Source organism: Heterocephalus glaber, unplaced genomic scaffold (assembly GCF_053883595.1).
Source record: "Heterocephalus glaber isolate CG9 unplaced genomic scaffold, H.glaber_assembly_v1.0 deba00001446, whole genome shotgun sequence".
Taxonomy (NCBI): Eukaryota; Metazoa; Chordata; class Mammalia; order Rodentia; family Bathyergidae; genus Heterocephalus; species Heterocephalus glaber.
In genome coordinates, this window is record NW_028258298.1 from 5,608,619 (window position 1) to 5,620,757 (window position 12,139).

The following is a 12,139-nucleotide window of genomic DNA, read 5'->3' on the forward strand; positions in this document are numbered from 1 at the left end:
CATCTTAGTCAGCTGCCTCACTTTATATATGCACTAAGCTACTTCATTTGAATTTCTAGTCCTCTGATAATTTTTAACCAGCTAACCTTTATATGTGTATACTCGAACTATGCCCTATGTCATGTAAGAAATATAATAGAAATTCTGAATTTTGATCTTCATTTAATTTTGTATTGTTTTGTTTTTGTGGTGCTGAAGATCAAATTGAGGGTGTCGTGCATGCTAGGCAAGAGCTCTACTACTGAGCTGTACCCTTCACCCCTACATTTAATTTTCATCCACATTTTTCTTTTTTTCTTTTTTTCATTTTTTTGGTACCGGGGATCGAACTGGGTCCTTGCACCTGCGCAGCAGGCAGCAAAACCACTGAGCTAAATCCCTGGCCCCATCCACATTTTTCTAGTGTGAATGAATAGTGAACATTTAGTGAATACTTGTTTTATGGCAGGAATTGTGCACATTTAATCTTCTGGGTTGTCTTAGAAGTATAATGTCTGCAATTCCTGTAACTTGACTTAAGACACAATGCCTGACTGGCATATGGAAGAACCACAGTTCCAAACCTAAAATTTTTCTAGTATAAACAATTCTGTCAACTAAGCTATGTACCTTACTTGGCAAAAATTTTTCAGGCCATCTGAAACAAAACCATAGGATTTTTTTTCCCCTTAGAATATATTGTTTAGCAACTGCCACTTTCATAAACATGTATACTGTTTCACTAGTTATTTGAAATTAAAAGGTAGGGGAAAAATAATTTTTTAATCACTGAACTCACTGTGTAGTCCAAGCTGGCCTCGAATTTGAAACTATCCTCCTGCCTCAGCCTCCCTGAATACTGGAATCGCAGGTGTGCACTACCACGCCTGGCTTCATTTAAGTTTATACTGAAAGCTTAGTTCTGACTCTACTTCCCTGGAGGGCAAGTCTTAGTAACTTCTGGTCACTTTTCAGGAAATGAAAACAATGTTTTCAGGAACTAATAAACTTGATTCACAGTTTAAAATATTCCTCCTATAGTAGAAGTGTAAGGTTTGATTTGCTTCCTTTTTTGTTCTGTCTTCTCACACTTCTATTCCTGCTCCCCATGTACTGACTGATTTCTGGCCCTTTCAGGATTAGGAGAGGCGGAGGTTGAGGTAGAAGCTAGCATTGATTATGTTAACAGTTACTGTTCAAAACATTTAGCATGTCTTATGTCATTGAATCCTTGTACCTATTTTACTGAGGGAATTAAGGTACAGAAAGTTTAGTGACGTGCTTAAATTCACACAGCCGTAAATGACAGAACCAAGGTGCAAACCCAGCATTCTGGCTCCAGGGTCTTTGCTCTCAACCACATCACACCTTAACCACATTTATGTACTGGTGGAAGATAGTAAGCATACTTTCTGGTCTTGGCCAGTGTTTTAATCAGTCTCAGGACCTTTGCGGTTTTTTCAAGTGTGGCATGTATTTCATAGACCTGAAACAAAGGACAAACGTGCTTCTACGTCTTTCCTTTGCAGAAGAGTAGAAAGGAGTGGGATAGAACTTATAACACACTGCTTCCTCTGAGCAGAACCCCTTTTCTAATCTTTAATTCTGTGGTCATTGAAGATGGGTGGAACTCATATTGAAAAAGTTTTCCACTCCCTCTTTGCATGGGTAGCCTCATCCCTCACTTGGAAATGTAGTGCAGTATCTATTGTTGGGGGCTTCTAACCAAACCAAAATTGAAGTGATTTCATTTTAATACCCTGTTGCACACTTTCCAAATATGTTGTTTAATTTCTTGCCTTTATACCTTTGTTCATGCAGATGGTCCCTGGATTATGACTGTCATTTGCTCTGAAGGCATGTTTCCTTCCTGAACCACATGATCCCAATCAAAGTAAGCACTTTTGATGGCCTAGCTTTAAAAGCAGAAGCCAGTTTCCTAAGATACAGCAGATAAACAAATACTTCATGTAGCTCTCTCATTTTCTTCCTTTTCATCTTCCTCTCATTCCTAACAGAGAAAAATTATAAAATACATTAAGTAATGATCCACTTAGACTAATCCTAGCTGCATAGTGTCTTGTTGTGATTGTCTGAAGAAGAACATGTGAAGCAGGGTTTTGTTTTTAGTTTAGTGATCTTAATTAGCTTTATTTTTCATTCTAGAATTAGACAAGACTTCAGTCCCTGAAAAAGGGTAATGATCCTAGAGGAGGTTTATATTTGAATGTTACCACTGATTATGGCCAAGAGGATTATTTCAGTGGCCTTACCTCTCTGTCTTGACACAAAATTTATGCCTTTTATCCTTTCCATCCTGATACCAAACAAGGCACAGCCCCAGATTCGTGATTTTGTCTTCCCATTAAGATATGAGTGACCTTTTTTTAAAAATCTGAAGATTTCTTTTTCTTTCCTTTCCCATCATTTTTCTTTTCCCTTTACATGTATCTGAATAGAATATTCAAAGGAATTATTATATAATGAATTGTTTAATGTTTAAACTGGCATTACCTGCTGCAAGCTCAGATTTAGAAACAGGGATAGTAATATACCTTCTGGCAGAGATAGCTTGACAGTCAAATGTGAAATATTTAAAATAGTATGTATGGGGCATATAACAAGCACATCACTATTTACAAATACTTTGCAGCTGATTAAAATAGTAGTTTACAGATTCCACTGGTTGAATGGTTTGAAGAATTTATTTTAATACAGTCCATATCTGAAGTTTCTGTCTTACTACCATCTTTTAGTCTTTTTATTTGGCACAGTGGCCTCATGAAAACTATGTAATTTTCTATTTCAACTACCAAACCATTATTTAATGCTTTATTTTATGTATTTTTAGGACATTTCTGATTCATTTACATCCTTGAAGAGCATCTGTAGAAGAGGAAGGAAAAGATGGGTGTGAAAACATTTACTCATAGCTCCTCTTCCCACAGTCAGGAAATGCTTGGAAAACTAAATATGCTGCGAAATGATGGACATTTCTGTGATATCACTATTCGTGTACAGGATAAAATCTTCCGGGCACATAAGGTGGTACTAGCAGCTTGCAGTGATTTCTTTCGCACCAAGCTTGTAGGCCAAGCAGAGGATGAGAACAAGAGTGTGCTGGATCTGCATCATGTTACAGTGACTGGCTTTATACCCCTTTTAGAATATGCTTACACAGCCACTCTGTCAATTAACACAGAAAACATTATTGATGTTCTAGCTGCAGCCAGCTATATGCAAATGTTTAGTGTTGCTAGCACCTGCTCAGAGTTCATGAAATCAAGTATTTTATGGAACACACCCAATAGCCAGCCAGAAAAGAGTATAGATGCTGGACAAGAAAATTCTAACTGCAATTTTACTTCTCGAGATGGAAGCATTTCTCCAGTATCTTCAGAGTGCAGTGTGGTGGAAAGAACCATTCCTGTCTGCCGAGAATCACGGAGAAAGCGCAAAAGCTACATTGTTATGTCTCCTGAGAGTCCTGTAAAGTGTAGCACACAAACAAGTTCACCCCAGGTATTGAATTCTTCAGCTTCCTACACAGAAAATAGAAACCAACCAGTTGACTCTTCTTTAGCTTTTCCTTGGACTTTCCCTTTTGGAATTGATCGAAGGATTCAGTCTGAGAAAACTAAGCAGGCAGAGAACACCCGGGCTTTAGAATTACCTGGCCCATCTGAGGCAGGTAGAAGAATGACTGATTGTGTGACTTGTGAGAGCACAAAAGCTTCCTTGCCTCTGGGTACCGAAGAAGATATCCGAGTCAAAGTAGAAAGGTTAAGTGATGAGGAGGTCCACGAGGAAGTGTCCCAGCCTGTCAGTGCGTCTCAGAGTTCACTGAGTGATCAACAGACAGTTCCAGGAAGCGAACAAGTCCAAGAGGACCTTCTGATTAGTCCACAGTCTTCCTCTATAGGTACAGTGCTTCCTTCTGTGTTTTTCATGGTGCTGTCATCAATTCTAACATTTTAAAGTTCTTTTTAGATATTTTTAAAATTTTGTTCTTATTCTTATAGGAAATACAAAAAAGTAAAACATAACTGGATTTTTAAAGATAATATTAGCACCATAGTTTTGGTTTTTTACAACTTACACATCAGGGAAGAAAAATATAGTTGAATAGTATGTGATGGGACAAAGGAGAGTTACAAGTTGTGAATTAATTTCAGTACAAAAGAAGTTTTTAAAATCTAGTTAGTGTTTTATTCTTTATTAAAGTATTTATTGAAACCTTTCCATATGCCAAATATTGCTGATACATAAAAAGACACCCGGACATAGTGGGGTACACCTCTAATTCCAGCACTTGGAAGATTGGGGCAGGAAAATTGCTGCAACTTTGAGTCGAGCCTGGGCTACATAGTGAGTTCGAGGCCAGCGTGGACTACACAGCAAGACCCTGTCTCAAAAAAGAAAAAGAAAGGACTGGGGATTTAACACAGTGCCATGGCACCTGCCTCACAAGCACAAGGTCCTGATTTCAATCCCTGGTACCAAAAGGAAAGAAAGAAAGACATAGTTCCTACAGCAGAGAAGTTAATAGTCTAATTGGGAAGACAAATAGGTAAATAAGTTATTACAGTGAACTTTAAGGAATAAAAAATAAAACATTATACAGATATCTTAAGAAAATGAGCTTAGAATTGATATATAAAAGACTTGGCTATGCAGAGACAGGCTCAGAAACCAGTTATACCAGTTAGGCATGGCCAACCTGCAGCCTGTGGGTTAGACTTAAATAGATGAATTTTGTTATTCATATATATTAACTATTATGTTTTATATGCAGCCCAAGACAGTCCTCTTCACTAAGTGCAGCTCAGGCAAACCAGGCACATCCAATTTATAGCCACAGGTTGGGTACACTTAAGAAAATAGGTATTATTAGACTTTGTAAAAGAAGAATCAGCATCACTTAATGATATTGAATACATACATAGAGGGTATGGAAGGAGTCAAAGCAGTCAGAATGAAATAGTGATACTTTAGTTATATGCGTTGATTCTCAGTCACAGGTTTTCATAATATGTCTGAATCCAGTTGAGTCCCACTTACCGTTGATAATCTTTTAGTTTTTTTCTTTCTTAGTAGTACAAAAAATTTCGTAGTAATCTTATAATGGATGGCATTTTAGCATCAACTAAATGCAGTAACTGCAGTATGAAAATCAGTGGGAGGAAATGGGAACCAGTTTTAAACAAAGTCACGTGTGTGTAAATTATATTTAGATGATAACCAAGCAGTGTCGTGCCACAAAGCAATTGAAAAGGCAGGGTAGATAAGATAACCAATTTGAGATTAATAGTGCCAAATTCAGTCTCAGTAGAAAAATATAGAACATCCCAAACCAAAGGACTGATCATTGAGAAATATCTATACTAAGGGTTGTTAACAGAAGAGCTAGCAATGAATAAAATAATAAAATCTGTCCAAAAGATTGAGCCAAACAATAACTGCTTTTTGGGGAGTGTTTTGACTCACTCTTATGAGTTTCCCAGGGCTACTGCAACAAAGCACAACCAACTGGGTGGTTTAAAACAGTAAGGATGTATTTTCTCATAGTCGAAGAGTCTGGAGTTCAAAATCAAGATGTCAGCAGGGCCTTCTTTTCTTTGAAGGTTTATAGGCAAGAATACTCTTTCTTTGCCTCTTCCAGCTGTAGCAGTTGCCAGCCTTCTTTGACATTCTGGAATTGCAGCTCCATCATACTCTAGTTTCTACTTGCATCTCACATAAACCTCCTTGTGAGTCTGTCTTCAAGTCTGTCTCCTCATAAAGACATCAGTCATTGATACAGGGCCACCCCACTCCTGGGTGACTTCATCTTAACTTGATTATGTGCACAGTGATCCCCTTTACAAACAAGGTCTCATAGGTAGCTGGGGTAAGACTTCACCATCTTTTTGGGAGACACAATTTGACCCACAGTACTCACTATAGTACATATTTCTGAATTTGAATCAAGATATTTTTGATGAATTTGAATGAACACATTTAATCATTCATCTGAGAACTTAGAAACCTAAATATTAATCTAAATATAGTGCTAATGAGACATATGAAAATCATTTTTGTCACTCAGGTAATATCTAATTGGTTCACATCTTGCCTTTATGATTTTTTGCGGGGGGTACTGGGGATCAAACTCCGGACCTTGTGCTTGCAAGGCAGGCGCTGGAACCACTGAGCTAAATCCCCAGCCCCTTGCCTTTATAAATTATTATATGGAGAAGTTGTGAACATAAGTAGAATAAACCTTTCAGTTACATAAGTAGAATTTATTACCTATATATTATTATAATTGTGGATTCTATTAAAATATGTGGACCTGAATATTATGTAATCAGATATTCCTTGCATTCATAACAAATGTACTAATGACTCAACAAAGCTGTCTTTACTGTGGTTTTATACAGTAAAAACCATACAGCAAAGAATGTAGATTCCTGAGCTTTTATAGGCAAGCAGTAAATGTGGGAGGAAGAAAAGGAAGATGTATGCTTTTTGTGCTGTATTTCATAATACTTACGAGAAGTTAATTTTACATACTAATCTGTGAAATTAATTCAAGTGGAATTTCACCTATTGTTTTAAGTTCCCTTTTTTTGCCAGTTGTCCAACAAAAGGTTATAAAATCCAACCCCCTCCACTTTAGTCAGTAAAAGCAGGCTATCAATTTTTGGTACAGTTTAGGAAAACAATTATGAAAGGACTTCATATTATGATTTTGTTATTTATGTTGAAGTATTCAGTTATCTGTATACACCAAAGACAAATATAAATAATTCTAGATAAACTGCGGTTTACTATATTAGCAAAGAATTCTGCACTCTTAAAAATTTCTCCCATTAAAAATAAAGTCAGCTGGCCGTGGTGGTACACACCTGTTATCCCAGCACTGGAGAGACTGAGGCAGGAGGATTGCTGCATGTTCAAGGCCAGCCTGGGCTATGTAGTGAGGCCCTATCTCAAGAAACCAAAAGAAAAAATCATTGGGACTTGGGATGTACCCCAGTAATAGAGTACTTGTCTAGAATGTTTGAGGCCCTGGATTCAATCCCCAGCCAGAAAATAATAAAAATGAAGTGATCAGTATGATGGTCAGTTAAGGTATTAAATAATTTCACAGTTTTCCGATTAGTAGCAGTGAGTAGATAAACTTGTTGAGGTAGGCAGCTAGAATAATAGTGGAATTGCAACATTGATTATATGCAAAAGCAGTATACTATGATTAAAAGTTCAAACCATGAACTCAAACCTGGATTTTGTTACTAGTTTCTACCACTTAATAGATGTATGACTTTGAGCAGGTTGCTTAGCCTCAACAGTTTTTATAACTATAAAGACAGGATAGGGATACAGTAGTCCCTTCTTAACCCATAGTTTCACTTCCATGGTTATCCACTGTTAACTTGTTCCAAAAATATTAAATAGAAAATTCCAGAAATAAACAATTTATAAGTTTTAAACTTCTTGCCCTTCTGAGAGCATGATGAATTCTTGCACCATCCCTAAAGTAAGAGACATCACATCTATAACTTTTATTACCACCTGTTGTTTAAAATGTTCTGTTTTATTAATAATTACTAGTCTATTATTGTACCTAATTTATAAATTAAACCTTAGCTGAGAGTAGTGGCACACACCTGTAATCCAGCACTCTGAGAGCCTCAGATGGGGGGATCTCAAGTTTGAACCCACCATGTGCAACTTAGCAACTTAGCAAGACTCTGTCTCATAATTAAAAAAAAAAAAAAAAGAGGCTGGGGATATATTGCTCAGTGCAAAGGACCTGGATTAAATCCTCAGTACCACCGATAATAAAATAAAAAGCCAAAGACCACCAGAAATGCACATGTAGTTAAACGATTCGGGGTGGTAGTTTCTGAAAATCAGTAACATGCTCCAGGTACACAGGATAAGTTAATGTGCAGGAGCCAGGCATAACCTGACCCCTACCTAAGTAGGCGTGTTCTAAATGTATTACAGAAGTGAGCCAGGTTTATGTTGCTTTAGATGGATAGATTCCTTGAGTGTGACGATTCTGCAGAGCAAGATGAAGTGACTCTGAAGAGAATGTCACAATCTGATAGCTCCATTACAAGAGTCTTTGATTGAATCTGCCTTACTAACAGAACTGTAATGACCAGAAGCATTTTGATGATGAGATACCAAGGTCCAATTTTTATTATAAGACTGAGGTTTGGGATTAATGTGGTAAGGACAACTTAAATACCAGAAGGGCCTGTAAAAGGAATCCACTTTCTGAAGTGTTTAAGGAACAGCTATTAAATTTTTGTCAGATAGAAGATAATAGATCCAGCAGTCTGTTAAAGTCAGAGGAGCAGCTGTGGACTGGGGAAAGCATGAGTTTTGTTTTTCCTTCATTGATAAAAGGAGATCTTAAGCAGTCAAAAACAATAGAATGGTGCTGAAAGAGCATAACTAATAGAGTTGGTGGTTCGAGCAAAGGGACAGAAAAGAGTACTGAAGAATCAGAAATTGCATCTGGGGACTGGGGATTTAGCTCAGTGGTTCCAATGCCTGCCTCAAAAGCACAAGGTCCTGAGTTCAATCCCAGGTACCAAAAAAAAAAAAAGAAAGAAAGAAATTGCATCTGGTTTCATTATCTTGAGTAAAAGGTATCCATTTTTGAAGTTAGCTTCTTCTGGGGAGTCCCTTAGAATCCTTAGATTAAATTCTCCCCATGGAATGGATATACACCAATGAGAGGAATGTGACTGATGTATGACTTGTACGTTGGGAACAGTGAAGCTAAAACCCAACACCTTGGGAGTCTTATTCTTAGCTCCTTTCCTTTCTTTGCCCTTATGTACAAGAGCAAGTTTTCTCTGGTTTCTTTTCCAGAAGACCAAAACTCTGCATTTTAAACCATTCAGAAGCTGCTTAAGTGAATGTTTTTGAAATGCAGCTCTTACCTGTTTGTGATAAAGTTTAAGACATCATGGGAATCTCTTGTATTCAGTTATGTCAGCTTTTAGGGTGGGTATCAAGATTTACAGTAAAATTCCCAGTTATAAAAGGCAGCTTATTATTATTATTGGTTTGGTTTGGTTTGGGTTTGGGTTTTTTTGAGACCAAGAGTCTCACTGTGTATTTCAGGCTGGTCTTGAACTCACTATGTAGCCCAAGCTGGCCTCAAACTCATAATGAACTTCCTGCCTCAGCCTCTCGGGTGCTGGAATCACAGGTGTGCACCACCATGCCCAGCAAAAGGCAGCCTATTATTACTCATAAGGAATTAACTTGTGGGTCCTACAAAAAAATTTATCTTTTTACCATCAAGGCTCTTGGCAGTAGTTTAGGCTGTGGAAGTTTGTGGATTGATAATTATAATTTAAGTGCTTTGATAATTATAATTTCAGAATTGTTTCTCATTTTTCTGGAAGTTTGTGAGTGATAAGGACAGTGGAGTATCTGAGTCAAAGATACAGCTTATGGATATCTTTAATAGGAATATCAGTGTAATATGTGGTTCGGTTACTGAAGAAATTAGTTGGAATTTCCCTACTCAGAAATACAAAATCAAGTAATTTTTTCCCACCATTACATCACTGTTAAGCAGCATGCAAAATCCTCAGTTTACCCTGAAAATAAATAATAATCAGAACAAACTCAGAGCTCATTATGAAGTGTTTGAGGCTTTTGCACTTGGCTTCTGTCCATGTCCTAACCATTACAACCTTATCAAGGTTGTGTCATTAATGAGACTATACCTTAGAAATATTCACAGCAACACCCCTTAAACTTACCATCCCAGTGTTGGTACAGTGTTGATGTATCTCAGGTGAACGGTCTTTTTCATATCAAAATGACCCCACGCAGTTTCACATTGCCCTCAGTGAAATTGTGTCCATTGAGAGATAAATGTACAGATTAGTCTTACAGTAAGAGGTGGAAGAGGTGCAGTTTTGACTTGAGACAACCTATGAAAGTTGCAGAGGTCCATAAGGCTTTGTAACTGTGTTGAGGAGCTTAGCTGAAGCTCATTTCTCATGGATCAGAGCCCACACTGGAAAACCTCCTAGCTCTTGAGTATAAGACACTAAGCAAGCATTTCCCAGGGACATAAAATCTTCATAAGGTATTTTTTTAACCTCTTTGGTAAGATACCATAAAAATTTACTTCTTTGAAGTTTATAATTCACAGAGATGTGCAGCTATCCCACAACCTAAGTTTATAGCATTTTTATCACCCCAAATCTAATTTACCTTGGAGTGGTTTATTTTAACTTCTAGAACACTCAGTAGTCATGGGTGAAAAAAGAGTGATTTTGTTTTACTTTATATATGCACTCTCTGCATTGAACTGGGGATCTCATGGCCATGTTTGGATGACATTTTAACACGTTGAAGTGGGTTTTTTTGTATTTAGATGTATTTTGTGCTCTATTTTAGTTTTTTACTGTCTTTTAAAAAAAAAACTTTGACAATTCTAGAATCAGTTAAAAACGGTGGCTTTTATTTCCAGCTCACCAATATTTCTCCCCCTCGTAGGGGTGATGTTAAGAAGCAAATGCCAGTTAGATCTCCAGCCTGCCCTTGTGATGTCTTCTGGTGTTTTGTTTTGTTTTTTGTTCTGCAGGCCGATATGTTTTGCTTGTGTCTGTACTGTGAATAAATTCAGAATGCTGTAGATTTTTGTGTTCATAGTGACTAAGTCCAAATATTGAGAGTTTTTTTTTTCCAATTTTTATCCTGAAACAAACTAAAATGTTAGTGTTTAGTGCCCATACCTCCCTTTTTTTCTGTAAGGAAAAAAGTGAAAATGGAAAGATAGTGGCAAGTGAGCAGTTCTGTCTTCAGCATAATATAGCATTATCTGGTTCTCTTTCCTACATTTTTTTTTTTTTTCTGGTACCGGGGATCGAACTCGGGTCCTTATGCTTGCACAGCAGGCGGTGAAACCACTGAGCTAAATCCCTGATCCCTCCTACATTTGAATTAAAAACAAATCAGAAAGATCAAGAGTAAGTTGGATAAATAGACATAGCGGACAAACATAAATATGACTTGATAATCAGGGAAAGAGGAAAGGAAAAGGCATACACAGAAATGCTAAGTACACACCAGTGGGTGGCATGTGGTGCACTTGGAAAATGAGAATAAAGGCACCTTGTCCATTTTCAGAACCCTCTGAGTGTTTATTTTGTACGTAGTATAATAACTGGTCTTTGATGATTGCCATGAGTCATCAAGAGACAGAAAATAAATTATACTTGTATTCTTTATTTTAAAAGTTAAGGTAAAATTAACTCTCACAAAAATTCCAGCATAAATGATTAAGTAATTTTGGATGCTTTAAGAGAAATTTGGTTTTTTGAAAACCCAAGTGGAAAATGTACTCGTTTCCTAATGTCAGCTAATTCAGGAGTTCCAAAGGGGAAAACTAAAGTATTGGATTCTAAATTTTTACGAGGAGGAACTTTAATCCTGTATATTGCAGATATTTATTAAATGCTTACATGTGTATAGTAGTCTACAGACTGCTTTAATTAGTACATTTTAACCTTCTTTAAAATATTCTGACCCAAATCTTTTTTTCTGTTAAGGAAAGGAACCATTCAGAGGCTCAAATTTGCTCATTTAGGGTACCATAGTTTGCTTGCATGTGGTAAAGAATTTGGCAAAGTTCATTACCTAATGAGGTTAGGTAATTTGGACCTACTGTCCTACTATGAGTAACAAATTCTAGGTTATAAGAAGTCACCTTGAAGTATTTGGGGGCTGGCCCAGGGAGGTAAGTAGATTATCAGAGTACTAAAGTCAATTTTATCTTTAAGGCATTTACTAAACACACATAGGCACTGGTTCATCAAAACGAAGAGTGAGGGGAATGGAAGCCAGAGTCCTGACAGAGCATATGAATATTAGGAAGTCTTAGAGAAGTTGCATTACACATTAGGTTAGGGTCTTTGAAGGATTGTATCACTAGAGCTAAACCTGCTCCCCATCTTTCACACTCCAGGGGACTGTGGAAAAGGTACCTTGGCAGTGGGCAGACTAGAAGAGAGACAAGGAAGGAAAATGCATCCCTGAAAAGTTGTGGTCACTGACTAGTTCCCTTGCATATTTACATTTTGGTTACACCTAGTGTGAGTAGGCCCAGGGATCTCAGTGTGTTCCAGTTAGG

The 12,139-nt window shown here is 37.2% G+C and overlaps 1 protein-coding gene across 8 annotated transcripts in view; it reads left to right on the top strand.

Moving 5' to 3' along the window:
- The window catches only part of Zbtb44 (zinc finger and BTB domain containing 44), a 62,900-nt gene that overhangs the window by 31,299 nt on the left and 19,462 nt on the right, over positions 1-12,139 (top strand). For 5 of the 8 annotated variants that reach the window (XM_021242753.2, XM_021242755.2, XM_021242756.2 and 2 more), the window contains 2 exons: positions 1,801-1,873; positions 2,831-3,901. In XM_021242753.2, coding sequence (XP_021098412.1) covers positions 2,887-3,901 — 1,015 coding nt within the window. In that variant the 5' untranslated portion in view covers positions 1,801-1,873; positions 2,831-2,886. The remainder of the gene's footprint in view (positions 1-1,800; positions 1,874-2,830; positions 3,902-12,139) is intronic. The other 3 variants (XM_087214276.1, XM_087214275.1, XM_087214277.1) reach the window with 1 other exon arrangement.